This window comes from Canis lupus, chromosome 25 (assembly GCF_048164855.1).
Source record: "Canis lupus baileyi chromosome 25, mCanLup2.hap1, whole genome shotgun sequence".
NCBI classification, from domain to species: Eukaryota; Metazoa; Chordata; class Mammalia; order Carnivora; family Canidae; genus Canis; species Canis lupus.
In genome coordinates this window covers 4,247,829-4,266,097 of record NC_132862.1, presented here as the reverse complement: position 1 = coordinate 4,266,097, position 18,269 = coordinate 4,247,829, and the positions used below count along the sequence as shown (strand labels likewise).

The 18,269-nt window shown below is 36.1% G+C and overlaps 1 protein-coding gene across 11 annotated transcripts in view; it reads left to right on the top strand.

Annotated features, from left to right (window-relative positions):
- LARP4 (La ribonucleoprotein 4) overlaps positions 1 to 8,802 on the top strand; it is a 220,007-nt gene extending 211,205 nt beyond the window's left edge. For all 11 annotated transcript variants that reach the window (XM_072797960.1, XM_072797959.1, XM_072797961.1 and 8 more), the window contains 3 exons: positions 4,570 to 4,694; positions 4,809 to 4,974; positions 6,376 to 8,802. In XM_072797960.1, coding sequence (XP_072654061.1) covers positions 4,570 to 4,694; positions 4,809 to 4,974; positions 6,376 to 6,714 — 630 coding nt within the window. In that variant the 3' untranslated portion in view covers positions 6,715 to 8,802. The remainder of the gene's footprint in view (positions 1 to 4,569; positions 4,695 to 4,808; positions 4,975 to 6,375) is intronic.
- The last annotated feature ends 9,467 nt before the right edge of the window (positions 8,803 to 18,269 follow it).

Sequence of the window (18,269 nt, the reverse complement as noted above, 5' to 3'; positions counted from 1 at the left end):
CCCTGCAATATGTGTTTCTATCATAGTTTTTATTCATGGGATTGTCAGCCTACTTTGAGTATTATAAAAAGATCTAGGATAAAGCTACACAGGCCAATAAAATGTTTCTTCTCTTTTGCATGTCTTTGAATCAGTCAGCTCAGTTTGGTAGAATCAATTAATGCAAGCTGGTGGAAAGTATTGTTTGTGCTTAGGTGTCTATAATTAGTCAATGATATAAATGAATCCTAAGTTAGTTTGGTAAACTCAGGCTTTCAAATAATGGAGAGTTGATGTCAAAAGTTTAGGACATTGACCTTTAGGATAGGTATCCCATCCAAAATTATTTTTGAGTGTAGACCTCTTCCAGTGCTTTTTACAATACACAAATTTTTCTCACTTTCTTCCCCTTTTTTCTTAATTCAATTTCTGTTTTTATTTTATATATACATACATAGGCTTATGGAGAAAAATAGTAGGTCCCTGCAACCACTTAGACTCTGGTAACTTGGGATCCCTGGGTGGCGCAGCGGTTTGGCGCCTGCCTTTGGCCCAGGGCGCGATCCTGGAGACCCGGGATCGAGTCCCACGTCAGGCTCCCGGTGCATGGAGCCTGCTTCTCCCTCTGCCGTGTCTCTGCCTCTCTCTCTCTCTCTCTCTGTGACTATCATAAATAAATAAGAATTAATTAAAAAAAAAAGACTCTAGTAACTTTTTCTCCTATTGTTTTCCCCTGTGTTTCTTTTTTTTTTCCCCTGTGTTTCTAATTAACATGGTTATACTGCTCACTCATTCTCTCTTCTCTTCTCTTCTCCTCTTCTTCTTCTTTTTCTTCTTCTTCTCTCTCTCTCTCTCTCTCTCTCTCTCTCTCTCTCTTTCCTCTTCTTAGTATGGGGCTTTTAATGTGGGCCTTGAACTCACAACCCCAAGATCAAGAGTTGTGTGCACCACTGACAGCCAGCCAGACATCCCAATATACTTCATTTCTTGACTTTCCAATTTTTGGAATTGTCTATTAGCTTTCCATTTAGAACCTAAGGATTTAGCTCTCTCAAGCCAACATACTTTTCTCTTCCTCCCTGTATACTGTATTGCATCATATCTAGGATACCATCCATTACAAGATGCCCATTATTTTAGTATCACTAAGAAAGTAAAAAGCATTGCCAGTTATATTAGGATATACCATCATTTATAAGTCACCCCTTGGTATTACCTTTTTCTCCCCTCATAACTGGACCTCATAGTATATTACCATTATTTCTCCTTTCTTATACTCTCAGTGGCCTACTACACAACTGTGTAGCTGGGACTTGACTACCATCATCCTGAGAATTTTCCTTACTCTCTCATGTTGGATCCTCTTTTTCTTACTCTTGTTTTTCTTGCTGTGTTATGGTGGGTCACGTCTTCCTGAGCTTCCTGAATAAGTGTTTTTTAGTATAAATTTAAAAATGTTTTTCTGTTTTCACATTGCATCAGTAGCTTATTTCTGTAGAATTCTGTACTAGAAATCATTTTCCCATGGAATTTTGAAGGTATTTCTTTGTCTTTCCTTGTTTAAAAAAAAATTGTGCAATATTGCATTCATTTCATCAGCTTTAAGATAGACATTTTTTCATGTTTTCTACCTTTGAAAATCAGACTATCCTATAATTGAAAGTTATTGTAGTTTAAGTAGCAGTGTTTTTTCTTAGTAATACATAAAATAATGATGTGTCTTACCATCGATGGCTTCTCCCATTTGCTGAAGTGTGATTCATACACACATATTTTTAAAGAATAATAATAAGATGTATTTCCCCTTGTAATCCCAACCCACAACTGTGGACAGTGAATATCACCAACATCTTAGCAATACCATATGGCTCCCCTCCCCTATTACAGTTCCTCCTATTCCTTCCCTTCCTCCTCATCAGAGATAAACATCCTGACTTTGCAGTAATACATTTCTTGCTTTTCTTTATAGTTTTAGTATTCCAAGATGGGAAACTTCTTCTGTAGAATAGGGCTGGATAGTAACTACTTTAGGCTTGTGAGCTGTATGCTAAAAACTTAAAAACCACTCTTAGCTCATAGACCATACCAACAAAAGTCAGAGGCTGGATTTGGCCAACAGACCTTGGTTTGTCAACCCCTAACCTACAGAGCATACTGTTCAGTGTGCCTGTTTTTTAACACAACATAAATGGAGTATGTATTCTTCTCTTACTTCTTTCATTCTATATTGTGTCAAATTTGTCACTGTTGATACAAATGACTAGTTCATTTTTCACTATTTTAGTCTTTTGTTAAAATGTCATTATTCTACTGTTGATGGACACTGTTGTCTCTGACATTACAAGCAATTCTGCTGTGAATGTTCTAACCACACATACACACTGTTTTTAGGGTCTGTACATAGTGGAATTGCTGAGTGATAGGGCATCTTTTAAAATTTAATTACTGTTGAGGTTAAGTTACCTTTTCATGTTTTATTGGCCATTTGAGTTCTCTTTGTAAAGTGTCAGATATTTGGCTTTTTTTTTCCTATTAGGTTGTATTTTATCTTACAGATTCATAGAATTTTAAATTTTATTTTGGATACTAATCCATTGTCAGTTATGTATGTTACTAATTATGATTTGTTTTCAGTGTTTAGTATTTGTGAGTGAAAAGTTCTCATTTTAGTAGGTTCATATTTATCAGTCTTCTTGGTTTGTGGGGGTTTTTTTGTATCATGCTTAGGAAATGATCAGGCTTCTGGAGATCCTTTCCAGAAATCTTCATTCTTTTTTTTTTTTTTTTTTTTTTTTTTTAATTTTTATTTATTTATGATAGTCACAGAGAGAGAGAGAGAGGCAGAGACATATAGGCAGAGGGAGAAGCAGGCTCCATGCACCGGGAGCCCGACGTGGGATTCGATCCCGGGTCTCCAGGATCGCGCCCTGGGCCAAAGGCAGGCGCTAAACCGCTGCGCCACCCAGGGATCCCAGAAATCTTCATTCTGATTCTCCTGTGACTTCTTTTTTCCCTCTCTGGAGGCCTTTGGGATCTTTTATTTATCCCTGGTGTATCCAGTGAAGTGTCGTGAAGGTGTCTTTTGCTATGGCTCTTTTTTAATTTATTGCACTGGGTAGACCCTTTCAGTCTGGAACTCGTCCTTACATGCTAGAAAATTTTCCTGTATTATCTCTTCGATAAATCCTTCATTTTTTTCTTTTTTCTTGAACTCTTAATTTGATACTGTACCTTGTAGATTGAACCTCTGATTTTGTTGTTTTGGCTTTCCTAATTTTAATTTTTGTTCTTGTCTATATTTCCTACAAAGTTTTTCTGAACCTGCTGAAATTTCTATTTCATCAATCGACTAATATCCAAGACTCACTATTGTTTTTCTTTTTCTTTTTTAAATTGTGGCAAAATGCACATTATATAAAATTTACCATCTTAAGGGGTGCCTGGGTGGTTCAGTCAATTTTTTTGGCTTTGGTCCTGATCTCAGGGTGTTAAGGTGAGAACAAGCCCCACATAAGCTCTACGCTCAATGTAGAGTCTGCTTGAAATTGTCTCCCAATTCAGGTGTTCTTTCTAGTGCACACATGTGTGCTTGCTCTCCCTCTCCCTCTCTCTCTCTCTCTCTCTTTCTCTCTCTCTCACACACACACACACACGCTCTTTCTCAAATAAATCCTTAAAAAATTTTTACCATCTTAAGCATTGTTCAAAGTGTGCAATTCAGTTGTATTAAATACATTTACATTGTTGTGCATCTGATCTCCAGAACTCTTTATATTGTAAATATAAAATGCTGTAGGGGACACCTTGCTGACTCAGTTGGTAGAGCATGTAACTCTTGGTCTCTGGGTTGTGAGTTCAAGCCCCACATTGGGTGTAGAGATTCCTTACAAAACAAAATCTTTAAAAAATAAAATAAAACACTATACCTGTTATACCTGACTCCCATTCCCCTTTACTACCCCCTTCCCTCAGCCCCTGTCAACCACCATTCCACTTTGTCTATATAAATGTGAGTACTCAAGGTATCTCATATAAGTGGAATCATATAGTATTAGTCTTTTTATGACTGGCTTATTTCACTTAGCATAATGTTCTCAAGGTTCATCCATTGTGGTAGTATGTACCGGTACTTTATTCCTTTCATTGCACAGAAATGTTCCATTATATGGATATACTACATTTTGTTTATCCATTCACCAATTGATGAACATTTAGGGTTGTTCCCAGTGTTTTGGCTGCTATAAAATAATGCTACTATGAACATTTGTGTGTAGACATATTTTCTCTTGAGTATATACTATTGGGTCATATGGTAACTGTTCATCTTTTTGAGGAACTGCCAGACTATTTTCCAAGATGCACCATTTTGCATTGCCACTCTCAGTGTATGAGAGTTCCAGTATCTCCATTTCATCACAGACATTATTTATTGATTATAGACATCCTAGTGAATGCAAAGTGGTATCTCATTGTGGTTTTGATTTGCATTTCCCTAATGACTGATGATGATTGAGCATCTTTACAAGTGCTTATTGGCCATTTGGAGAAGGGTCTATATGAGTTAATTTTTAAATATGTTTTTATTTTAAGGATAACGAAGAGTTGAGAGTTAGTTGCCCATTGCCTGCAGAGGATGAACAGACAGACTGCACCTCTGCACAGCAACTAAGTATGAGTACCAGTCCTCTTTGTACAGCTGAGCTTCCTGCATTAAGGTACAGTTTCAATATAGAAGATCTTCCACATTAAGGTGACTTTCTCTTCTGATCATGTGCTCAGCTGTTTCTGTATGCTGTATTAAGTCTGATGTTAAGCTTTCTTTTCCTTAGCACAACTCAGCAAGAAAAGGATCCAGTAGAGGATTCCACTGTTCAGAAGGATGTGCTCAACCAGACAAATACAGTTTCTCCCCCAAGTACTGCAAAGCCATCAAGGACAAATAGTGCTTCACCATGTAATATAAACATAAATGCAGCTGTAGCTGTGGCCCTACAGGTAACTTGATGAATTTAATATGTGAAAAAAAATAATTGGTTAAATAATGAGATTTTTATTCTCCACAAAAGTCTTTGCTGGAGCAGAGACATTTGGAAGTAGCCAAATGGAGGCCATCTGCCTCAAATGAAGCTAAAGGAGTTTATAAAAGATTTTATTTATTTATTTGAGCAAGAGAGAGAGCATTAGTGGGGGAGGAGCAGAGTAAAAGGAAGAAGCAGGCTCTCTGCTTCAGCTGAGCAGGGAACCCCACGTGGGGCTTGATCCTAGGACCCCAAGATCATGACCTGGACCAAAGGCAGACACTTAACCAACTGAACCACCCAGGTGCCCCCATTATGTGTTGTTTTAATGACTTTTTGATCATCTTCTATTAATTGAAGCTTCTTTTTTAGGTTATGATGAATATATTATTTTGGGGCTAAAGAGGCTTTGAGCCCCCTGGAAAGTCTTTTTAAATAATGTGTAACAAGTCTTATGACAGCCACTCCCATTTTAATTGTCACAACTTTTCATTCATTGATATAACTAGTTGTATTTTGGTGTAGTTCCTTTTTTCTAGGTTAAGGACATTTTATTTTGTTGTTTAATAATAGCACAATGGCAGCTGAATGCCTGCTCTCTGCTAAGACCAGTGCTGAATACTTTTCACACGCTTTATCCTGTCCCATTCTAATAACACTCCTATTGTCCTTTTTTTTTTTTTTTTTTTTCAGATGAGATAATTAAGACTCTTAATTAGTCTTCTATTAGTTTATTATTGGTTCCCAGCTGTTCTGTTGAGATTCTTGTGGAATCCATCTCGGGGATCTTTGTAGCCAAGGAAGAGAGAATAGAATGACTTTATTTCATCATATGAATGTACATTATTAACTTAATCTGTCCTTTCTTATTATACATTTAAGTTTCCAATTTATTTCATCACCATAAACAGTGCTGACATGAACATCTCTCAAATAAATTCCTCAAGTGAAATTACTGTATCATATATAAATTGTCAAGACTTTTTGTTATTTTCAACAACAAAAAAAAATTTAAGATTCTACCAATACATGGGGCACCTGGACAGCTTAGTTGGCTAAGAATCTGCCTTGGGTTCAGGTCATGATTCCGGGGTCCTGGGGCTAAGCCCCGCATCAGGGTACCTGCTCAGAAGTCCTCTTCTCCCTCTCCTTTTGCCCCTCCCCCTCAGTAACGCTCTCACTCTTTCACTCTCTCTAAATAAATAAATAAAATCCTAAAAAAATGATTGTACCAATAAACTTTAATAGTGTTATGAAAGTGCCTATTGCCCTTTCCTAGAAGATAACTTACTGATTCTCTTGTGGGACACACTATCCTTTTTGTACTTTATTATTTAGAGAATGTGTACCATAAATTTGTTTCTTCTCCACTTCAAAGGAACCTCGAAAGCTAAGTTATGCTGAAGTATGCCAGAAGCCCCCTAAAGAACCATCTCCAGTTCTTGTGCAGCCACTACGAGAACTTCGCTCCAATGTAGTGTCTCCCACCAAAAACGAAGAGAATGGAGCTCCTGAGAAGTCCATTGAGAAATCACATGAGAAGCCAGAAGCAAGGGCTAGTAAGGAGTATTCTAGCTTCCGAGGCAATACCATTCCCAGGGGAGCAGCTGGAAAAATCAGGGAACAGAGACGCCAGTTTGGCCATAGGGCTATACCTCAGGGAGTGACTCGACGTAATGGCAAAGAGCAATATGTGCCACCCAGATCACCAAAGTAAAAAAAACAAAAACTATTCAAAAACTTCTCTCTCTTCCCATTAAACTTGAGCCGTGGCTATATTGAACTGTTCTGGAGGGGAGGGGGTAGCCAGGAAGGAAACAGAAAAGTGTATGTCCTTAAATCATTATGGATTTTGGAGTTGTGAGCAGTAGAATCCCAAAATTCATCTCTAAAATGATTTTAAAATGCTGGAGGATTCCAATCAGTATAAATATATATATATATATGTATACATATAAAAATATAATTTTTCTATTTTTGTTTTTGATTTTAATTTGCAGAGATCTTCTGCCTAGAATCAATTTTGAGGGTTCAGATTTAGCTTGAGAAAAAAACATATTACACATCCTTCAGTACAGGAGATGAGGGAGTGAGAGAAAATATTTTTTGAAGAAGCATTTCTGTAAAATTAGAAATTACTTTTTTTAATCTATTTAAAGTTTGGCTTGGAGAATGCCATCTCTGCCTATATGGCCTTGTGTTGCAAAGCAGATCAGTGGCTGGGGTGCCTGTTGTGTGAGTGTGTGCAAGAGTGACTGAAGCCAAATCTTGTTGTCATGTTAGTAAATGATTTGAAAAACTGAATGTAATACTTGAGTAGATTTTTTTTTTCCATTTTGAAATTCAGTCTGTCTTTTTGACCTTAATATTTCATTCAACAAGCTGTTAAACTCTGATTGTACTTAGAGATGTGACTATCAATCAGTTTGATACTCAAGGAAAGAAAAGGGGTTACTCAAAAAATCAAAACTTTGTCTTACATCTGAGTGGATAGGTCAAATGGACTTCAGAGGTTTAAACTGCTTTGTGATTTCCTGTCAACCCAACTCTAAAATAGGAGACAGGTTTTTTTGTTACTTCATTGTTATTCTCTGTTCTTTGACTACCCACCCCCAAAAGCAGAATAACCAATATTCTACAGAATTGTATGTTTCTAACTGCCTTGACCAGTTTAGTCAAATCATATAACTGTTCTAAATCTCTGATTGAACATTGAAGTAGTTAACTCTTATGTTCATGTATTTAGAACTTTAGATCCCAGAATGTAGGTCAGACTGACCCTACAGTAATTTGTGTTCGTGTTAAAGATGAAACATTGTAACTGATTTCTTAAAGTGTTAAATAGTGTAGAGGTTAAAAAAAAATGTAAAGGCTTAATTTGGGGGTAACCTTTTTCTGTTTACAATGTATTTTATCATCTTCTTCCTTCCCTTTCTCTCCCCCCCCCCCCCAAAAAAAATTACAGTTTGGAATTCACAGAAACAGAACCAGCAAGTCATGAGATTTTTGAGTTAAGGTGAGAAAGATAGTCGAAGAAAATACATACTTTCTCAGTGAATAAAGTAGCTGTCATATTAAGTAGGCAAGTTTACATGCTGGTGTTTAGAAAATGGCTAAAATATTAAAAACCATGTTGCATTTTAATGTTTTAAGTCATACCATTTTCAGAGTTCCATGTAAGGTGGGGTTTTGTTTTCTTTTTAGGGATAGTTTTTAATAGTAATAACTGTCCCTTATGTGAGTAAATTACATATGTACAAATCGAAACTGTAAATTGTGAACACTGGAAAGCACCATTGTGACATAGAGTAAACATCTTAGTAATATATGAAAATGAATGTAAATGGAGGTTAAAATTACATTACTGTGAAACTCCTCTTCCAACTCTAAGTTAAGCTTTGGAGATTTGTATTAGTAGGTAACTAAACACTGCACATTTCTGTACAAGCCAGGATTATATTTTCTTTGTAACTTATTATTCAGCTTGGTAATTGCTTTTGATTTGGTGGATTGATAACATGGTATAATATATTTAAGCAGTTTGAAACTATTCATTTCTACACACTATTTTTAAAAATCATCTACTAGATGAAACATACAATAAAACTACCTGTGCTGAAATTTGGGGGAAGTTTAGGTCCTTAAAAAAAAAAAAGTATTAATAATCATTGACTACATCTATGATAAAAGTGCTTATTTTGGTTTACTTAGATAATGCTGCAGTTGGTGGAATTGATAAACATTTAAAGTGTTAACACTCTGTGAATGCATTGGATTTAAGAGAATAAACATTTTATAAAAATCACTTGGTAAGGATTATAAACTTAATTATTGCACTTAAAATGAAACATTACTTTTTTACAATGTGTCACAGAAATAGGCTTATATTCCTTGTATGCTTGTGTGACTTACTGTTAGTCCACCCAACTTCTAAAAACTAAATGTTCTAATTGAAACACAAGAAAAGAGTCGTCTTTTTGAAGAAAGCAACTGTGTTCTTGGGTTTTTTACTCAAAATGTTATTGAAAGTAGAAATTTGAAGACATCGTTTTTACATTTCTTATATAGTGTTTTTAATTTAATTTGCCTCATTACAGCTAGTAGTTCCCAATTTGGTGGGATGTATAGGGAAGAATATGTGTGTGTGTGTGTGTGTGTCTGTGTGTGTATGTGTGTAATATATATATTCACAGTATGTATTTAGCATTTATTTTATTACAGCAGATTTAAGGTTTGTATCTAAATGATGCCTATGAGTTGTGTGAAACTGTGTGGATTTTTTCCAGCAGTTCTCTGTAACTGATGCGGGTTGGGTGTTTGTGGTAGTTCAACTATTTATTTGGTTCTGTAGAAGGAGGAATTTAAATTTAAATGTCAAATTTTTCTCTTCATCTTTATGACTTAACATTTCCTTGGGTTGTTGGAGGCTAAAAATAGATACAAATGATACTGAGTGTATAGTATGGTGGTTTTCTGTCGTTCTTATTGCATGAAGAGAACAAGAGTCACACAAGTTCATCACTTTGCACTTCATAGAGAAGGTGTATGGAGATACTGTAAATCCTGTCTCCATTTTCTGTCCTGATAATTGAGGTTTTTGTGATATCTAGGGCCTGTCTCTACTCTGAGTGATTTCATTTTTGCAAATATAGACACTGGCATTCAAAAGTGATCCATCTAAATTTTATTCACTTGGATTTTGAAAGAAGATAAGATCTTTCAGTAATAAGGATTTATTGTTGTCATCTGATGTGCTTGATTTGCATGTAATCTCAAATGACATGCCGATTTTTTTATTTATTTTTGGTTCCTAAAATTAAGGTAGCTTGAATATTGTTTCACATTCCTTTTTAAATAACCAGGTTGGCTTTGCAAAAGGCTTAATGATGGAGTATTTGCATCTGCTGGAGCAGAAAATAGTATTTAAAAGTTACTGAATGCTTTCTTTAGCTTTATTAGTTATGGCCTTAATATTTAGTCTTTTGGCTTATTAAATGTCCACTGGTTTTACTTTGACACAGTTGAATGGCACTGGGGTTAAGTCTCTTGATATTTGTGTTGGGCATGTGTATTAACTATATTTGAAAAGTACGTATTTTGTTTATTTTTACACAAAAGAGAAAAGCAAGAAGACCGTGTATTCCTTTTGAGGGTTTTTATAAATTCTTAAGATGAGGTTTCTTCCTAATTTTTTAGATTTCCTTACAATTTGGTGGCCATTAATTTAACTTTAGGCCTTTTTTTTTTTTTTTTTTTTTTTTTTTGGCGTATGCTAACATAGCTAGTCTGAGCTTCCAAGAAAATACATAGACCTTTCAGTTTTTATCAACTGAATGAAACGTTTTAAGAAGTTGAAAGAGGATCTGTGTTCAGGTTAAAAATAAATTCTCTTTCAAAATCACCTGATTATTAAATAATTTGTTTTTAAAAACTAACAACTTTTTATGAATTGTGGAGTAGACAGTTCCTAAAAGTACAACTCAGATGTCAGCAGGCTGTGTATAAAAATAAAATGGTTTTATTTTCAGTTTTGTACCGCAAAACACTGATCAGTCTATATAAAGAAACATCAACATCAATGTTGATTTTTTTTTTTATTTGCCTGATTTACATGTCTTTTGAGTGACCCCTGTTAAATGTTCGGGGTCGGGGATCAGAACCAGTTATCCAGCTTCTATTTTGTCCATTGCTTAAGTTTGTTTCTATTGTCCAAACTGCCCCTCCCCCCAAAAAAAGATGGTGTGACACATGCTCATGCTTATTATGTTAAAATGAGAACATCCTTGTATTTGTATTTCTGTTTTCAACATTGCCAAGGTGCTATGGGAAATTAAAGTAACACAAAATTAGAAAAAAATAAAATTATTTAAAAGCAGGACTGGTTTCCTTTTCTCTAGGTGGGTTATGTCTAATGACTACTTGTATTTATTTTTCCATAATTTTATGTTGCCCGTTCTATAAGTTCTATCATTATTCTGGTCTCGACTCACTTGGTTTTGGTTTGGTTTGGTTTGATTTGGTTTGGCTTGGCTAGGGGAGTGGATGGGGTACAGGATATGTGATATTTCATCTGTAAAGTGAGAGAATAGAGCCAGAAGATTCAGCTTTATGGTCCTAGGGTGTTCTTAAATTCTTTTAGTGTCAGAAGCAGTTGTTGATGGGTGCAGCTTAAGGATTTTGCTTTCATGAGACAGATATGGCCTGACCTGAGTATGTAACTAACTTCAAGGCTTTTAAACTTCTATTTCCAAGAGAAAACCAGTAGGTTATTTTTAGCTTTTCACACATCTTTGTTTTGTATCAAATGCTAAATCTAAATGGTTTTGGGGAGCTTTTTAAAGGGAAAGTTTTCTGGGAAATTTAAATGAATCTTTCTCTTTTTAAAACTGGTGAGGCAAAAATGAATTGTTTCATAGCTCTTGTGCCACGGTTTATTTATCCTTCAGTTACCCAGTTAAAATGAACTTTTTTTATAGTAGAAATCTAAGTCTTTCAAATGTGATGGACTAATTTCATAGTAGATTCTCTAGTTAATCAAAAATATTCAGAAATGTTTACTGTTCTACCAATTTATGTGATAGTATGTTAATAATATATGAGGGTAACAAACACTGAATGTGAACATTCACTTTGATAATTACTTACCTCAGTAGTATTAGCCTTTAAACAGGTAAAACTTTTACTTTGATAATGAGTAGTTATTTAAATGAAGATAGTTAGTATCAGTGAGTAAAATGGCCCCCGTAATAACAGATTAACAGGATTGTACTTAAAATGAATGGATTTGTCGGGGAGCACTGGGTGGCTCAGCTGTTTAGCGTCTGCCTTCGGCCCAGGGCGTGATCCTGGAGACCCGGGATCGAGTCCCACATCAGGCTCCCTTCATGGAGCCTGCTTCTCCCTCTGCCTGTGTCTCTCATGAATAAATAAATAAAATCTTTTAAAAAATGGATTTGTAAGAGTCTTATGACTAAAATAACATATATTTATGCCTTTTAGAAAATACTAACCTAAAAAAAAAAAAAAAGAAAATACTAACCTAAATATATGTCTCCCAAGTTTAATTTCAGTTGTATATTCCTGGAAATTTTTTGCAAAGTTTTAACAGCTACTGCTAAAAGATTGTGAATTTCCTTAGAAGTTGACATGAAAATTATCAAGGGGTGTTCCTTGTTTCGTGTGAGGACTTAAAGGAATGGGGATGTTTTCTTTCTTCAGAATGCTCCTACATATAAGGACCTTCATTTTTTTCCGGTGTTGTAGGAAACCAAAGGAATAAGCTACCTAAACATTTTTTTAATTTTTTTATTTATTTATTTATGATAGTCACACACAGAGAGAAGCAGAGACACAGGCAGAGGGAAAAACAGGCTCCCCACAGGGAACCTGATGGAGGGCTTGATCCCAGGACCCCAAGATCATAACCTGAGCCAAAGGCAGATGCTCAACAACTGAGCCACACAGGAGTCTGGAAGCTGTGCTCTTTCCTGTTCCTTTCGTATGCCTATTGTATCAGACTCAATGAACCAAGGTAGGACTCCAGCATCCCTATAATTTGTAGGCTGCTTTTATCTTTACACACTTGTATTTTGAATGATGCATCTAAGCTCTAGTTCTGCATTCCAAGTTCTCCCTGTATAAGTAACATCAGTTTATCCGAACTGAAGGTATTGACTTGCCATCAGAGTTAATTGTTATGAGTGGAGTATTTGTCATATATATTATATCAGCCAGTTTTTATTGCATACTGTGTTCTAGACAGTGTGGTAGGCAGCAAAAATAGGATTCCTGCCCTTATCATGCTTAACACAAAATAGTCATAAGCAATTGCAAATTTAGACAAGTAGTAAATATGAAATCTAGAATCAAAACCTATGTAGTTGGAAGTGAGGGATGGTGCAGGGATAAAGAAATCTTTCCCTGAGAAAGAACAGATCTGAAGGAGTAAAAGTTAATTAGGTGAGCAGGAGAGTGTTCAGATGAGGAACAACTTGTGCATTAGCACTTTACCGTGCACTGGAAGAATTATAGGGTCCTTTGCATGCAGCATAGGTGACGTTTATCTTTCAAACGGGCTGAAGAAAGAAGAGCCAGACGACTAGGATTTGAAATTTGTGCATTATGAAGAACAGATGGGAGACAAGTTTATTTATTTATTTATGATAGTCACACACAGAGAGATTATTAGATTATACCTCATGGTGATAGTTTGGAACAAAGTGGAAGATTTGAGAAACTTTCAGGAACAGGACTTGAATGGATGGATACATGATGGAAGAGTGAAGAAAGCATCAAAAATGACTCATGAATTTATGGCTTTGGAACTAGATGGCAGTTTGTGCCATTCACTATAATTGGATACATTGGCAAGGAACTTTTTGTGGGGAGGGAGATATGAGTACAGTTTTGAGATAAGTTAGGCTTGTTCATTTTGCACGATTTCTGTAATTCTAAAAATGGAGAGATGGAGCAAAAATAATCTAAATAAAATAAAAATATAAAATAAAAATAAAATAAAAAAATAATAAAAAAATAAAATAAAAATAAAAAATAAACTAAAAATCATTCCTTTTAGGTCCAAAAGACAATAGTTCATTTCCAATATAAGGTGGTTTACATTAGATTACATTTTCTTTCAGCTAATTTTATTTTTCCCCCTGCACCATGCCCTGCCCCCACTCCTCTTACAGCTAGTTTAAAAAGTGACCGTTAAGGACAAGGCTAAGTAAAAAATGTTTATATCTGCCCCTACTTCTCTGTCTTAATTATTGGTACATTAATCCCAATCATCCTCTCTCCCACCTGGGCAGTTTCCAGGCTGCCAACTATTGTGCTAACTACTTAACATACAATTTCATTCAAGACTTAATAAGATCTGTCATGTATTTGGAAAGGATTAAAAAGCATTAAACTTATTACTGTTACTTCTAGATATTTTCTTCACAATTTGCCATTTTTCCATGTATAGATCTCTAAAAGACAATTCATCTCAGCCTCAGCAAACCAATATTTATCAAACTCCCCTCCCCTTAAATTTTAGGCTCCCTATACCCAAAGCCAGCTCTGCTACTAATCTTAGTATATTTGGGCAAATCATTTAATTCTGTCTGCTTGTTTACTCATCTGCAAAATTGTGGGGTAATAGTTAATATTCTTCAAAGTTTCCAAATGTAAGAATTTTTCTAAGATTTTGTTGTGTCTTACCACACTCACTATCTTATTTACTTGTGGATGTATGGCTATTTGTGAAGCATACCATTTTTCATCAGTATTCAAAGTGCAGAAAATACCCACATGCTTTTTTTTTTTTTAAGATTTCATTTATCCATGAGAGAGACAGAGAGAGAGGCAGAAACATAGGCAGCGGGAGAAGTAGGCTCCATGCAGGAAACCTGATGTGGGACTTGATCCCCGGACTCCGAGATCACACCCTGAGCCAAGGGCAGATGCACTGAACTGCTGAGCCACCCAGGCGTCCCCACACACTAACTCTTAGGACCTCGATTGTTCTACTTATGAAGATTATGAAATTCATCTACTATAGGACAAGATACCAGGTACACAGGATGCTAAAATTATGAAATTACTACCCTTAACTTCAAGCATCATAAGCCAACATATTGCTATAATCTGTATAGGATGTTTGATAGTATTAGGAATACACAGGAAATGGTCAACCCTCTTGGTAGGGAAAGATACTAACTTTCAAGTTGACTCTTGATCAGTATGTGTTGGCTAGGGTAGGCAAAGGGATGGGCAGGATACCCGTAAAGAGTGCAAGTGAAAAAGGCAAATTCAGCCTAATAGTTTGGAATGGGTGGAGTGTAGATTTCAGTAAGAGTATAGCAAGAGAAAAGCTGAAAATTTTCATTTGTAGTTAAAATCATGACCAATTGTTTGCTAAGAAAATGAGTTTTTGCCTGATTTTGCAGAGAATAGAGAATCACAAAAAGTCTTCAGAGGATTATGGATAGATTTGAAACTGAAAACACGATTCTAGTGGCTATGTAAATAGTTTGGGATTGTCCAGGTGAGCAGGATGTTTAGAAGTAAGAGCAGCAGTTAGAAAATAGTGTGATAGGATGAGTAATTCTCCACAAAGATGTCCACTTCCTAATCCCCAGAACCTATGGAAGTTACTTCATATAGCAAAAGGAATTTTGCAGCTGTGATTAAGGATCTTGAAATGAGGTGATTATCCAGGTGGCAATAATGTAGTCACAAAAGTAATTATAAGAGGGAGACAGATCAGAATTAGATATGATGACGGGAGAAGAGTAAAGCGATACACCCATGAGCCAAGAAACACCAGCAGCCTCTAGAAATTGGAAGAGGTGCAAGGAAAAGATTCCCTCCTGGATCCTCTGGACAACACCTTGATTTTTGCCCCATGAAACTCAGATTTCTGACCTCAAGAACTGTAGGAATGAATGTATTGTTCTAAGCCATTAAATTGATGGTAATTAAAAAAAATTGATGGTAATTTGTTACAGCAGCAATAGGAAACTAATCAGATGGAGAGAAAGGGACATATCCATGATTTTAAGGAAATAGAATGAACGGGAAATGGTAGCTGGTTGGATGTGGGAATGCAGGGAAATTTTTAGGATGCCTGTTAAATAACCTGACATGTCATGAGTGACTAAGGTTCTAAATACTAAATAGGTTACAGAATGAGAGGAGGGCTATGAGTACAGAATCTGGGAAAATATCAAAACTGGCACACAGACGTGTATTTATAATCAATACCCAAGTTTAGGCAAAGTTAGGAAATAACAGGATTTTTTTTGATGGAAATAACAGTTTTTATATACTGCTATGAAAGTGTAGATTTATAAAACCATTTTGGAGAGCAATTCGGCTGTAGTTAGAGTGACAAGCACACCTTGCAAAATCACGATTCCACTTCGGGATTATATTTCCTGGAGGAACTACTGGACTTTATTCGTGGGCACTACAAGAATGTTGCAGCTTTTTCTCCCCCAAACAACGAGAAGCTAAACACAATGTCCATCAGTATAATGTTCTATCAATTATACTATGTCTTATGATGACAAACTATCCATCATTTAAAATGAACTGGAAGCTCTTATGTGTCAAAAGAACGAGTTACATTGCCATATAGAGTTTGATACTTTTTAATAGTCCTAAGTGTACTATATATTATGGGTACATCTAATAAAAGTTATGCTTGGGAATGATACCAGCTGCAAGATGGAAATAACCATCTTTGGGGAAGGAGGGAGGGCAGAGGTGAATAACATTAGAGATGGAGGGATCCCTGGGTGGCTCAGCGGTTGAGCACCTGCCCCTGGCTCAGAGCGTGATTCCGTGGTCTCAGGATCGAGTCCCACATCTGGGTCCTTGCCTGGAGCCTGCTTCTCCCTCTGCCTAAGTCTTTGCCTTTCTCTCTCTCCTCTTTCATAAATCAATCAATCAATCAATCAATCAATCAATCTTTAAAAAAAAATTAGGGATGGATGTAGAGGGCCTTCACAAGTATCTATAGTGTCTTTAAGTTCTGAAGCAGAAATAGGTGGTGGTATAATTCTTTACACTTAGAAATGTTTTCAAATAAAAACAATTCTTAGAAAATATAAAAGAGGAAAAGTTCTCAAATGCTACTGGCATTAAATGTTCCAACAAGAGAAGTAGGAGAAAGGGATGTTAAAGAAGAAAATGTTGACATGTAGAGTGTTGCAGATAAATGCCGCATAAATGAGAGGAATGAAGAGTCCATTGGCTTTGTCAATTTGGCAGTTACTGGTAAACATTACCAGATTAATTTAATAGACTACGAATAGGAGCGTGGATAATACAGGGTTGAAAAGAGGTTGGAAAGTAGAGGGAAGCCAGTTGCCTATTTTAAATGTCCAGTAGTGGACATTTCTAAATACTTGACATTTCTCCCTTAAGATGCCACTTTTATCATAAAGGAAATTCCCAGTTATGCATTAGTCTGTTTCTTCAAACTTTATCAAATTCCTTTTATCCTATTCCTGCATTAATAACACCCCATTGGGGACGCCTGGGTGGCTCAGCGGTTTGGCACCTGCCTTTGGCCCAGGGCGTGATCCTGGAGTCCTGGGAGCGAGTCCCACGTCGGGCTCCCTGCATGGGGCCTGCTTCTCCCTCTGCCTGCGTCTCTGCCTCTCTCTCTCTCTCTCTCTCTGTTCTCTCACAAATAAATAAAATCTTTAAAAATAAAAATAAAATAACACCTCATTTTAAGTCCTGTAACTTTTAGTATATTTTGTTGCTTGAAAGGGTAAATTGCTTCCATTGTTGTTATTTGTCAAAATGTCTGGCTATCCTTGTGACTTTTTTCTTTAACAGGAATTTTAGAATCACCTAACAAATTTTGTTTTAAAATTCTATTGAGGTTTCTATGGATATTATATTGCACTTAAACAGGAAATTTGGGGAGAAGTGACTTTTGGTTTTGAGGCTTGTAGCTTTTTAGTATGCTTTGATCTCTGTTCAGGCAAATTCTCCTTTTAAATTTTCTACGTTTAATTTTTCTTCACTTTCCTTGAACATTTTATCTTCTTCTTCCTTTTTTTTTTTTTTTTTTTTAAAGATTTTATTCATTTGACCAAGAGAGAGAGGGAGCAAGCACAAGCAGTGGGGGTGGCAGGGAGAAGCAGGATCCCCACTGAGCAGGGAGCCTGATGTAGGGCTCAATCCTAGGACCCGGGGATCATGACCTGAGCCAAAGGCAGATGCTTAAGCAACTGAGCCATTCAGGTGCCCTGAACATTTTATCTTCTACTGAAACTTTAGGACTAACTTCTCAAGTTACAATTTAGAAAATTACAATAAGATTTTAATAAAAATTATACTGGTTTTAATAGTATTTATATTTATATATTTCTTTCCACTTACATCTTCTTTTGTTTGTTTTTTAATTTTTATTTATTTATGATAGTCACACACACAGAGAGAGAAAGAGAGGCAGAGACATAGGCTGAGGGAGAAGCAGGCTCCATGCACCGGGAGCCCGACGTGGGATTCGATCCCGGGTCTCCAGGATCACGCCCTGGACCAAAGGCTGGCGCTAAACCGCTGCGCCACCCAGGGATCCCTACATCTTCTTTTAGAACATTCAGTTAGCTTTTACAATTTTCATCATTCAAGTCTTATAAATGTCTTGTCGGGTTTGTGCCTACTTCTGTTTTGCTGTAACTGCGAATGGATTTTTTTTCAATTCACTATTGCTCTAATACAGGAAAGTTATTTATTTTTATACGTTGACCTTAATCGTAAGCCACT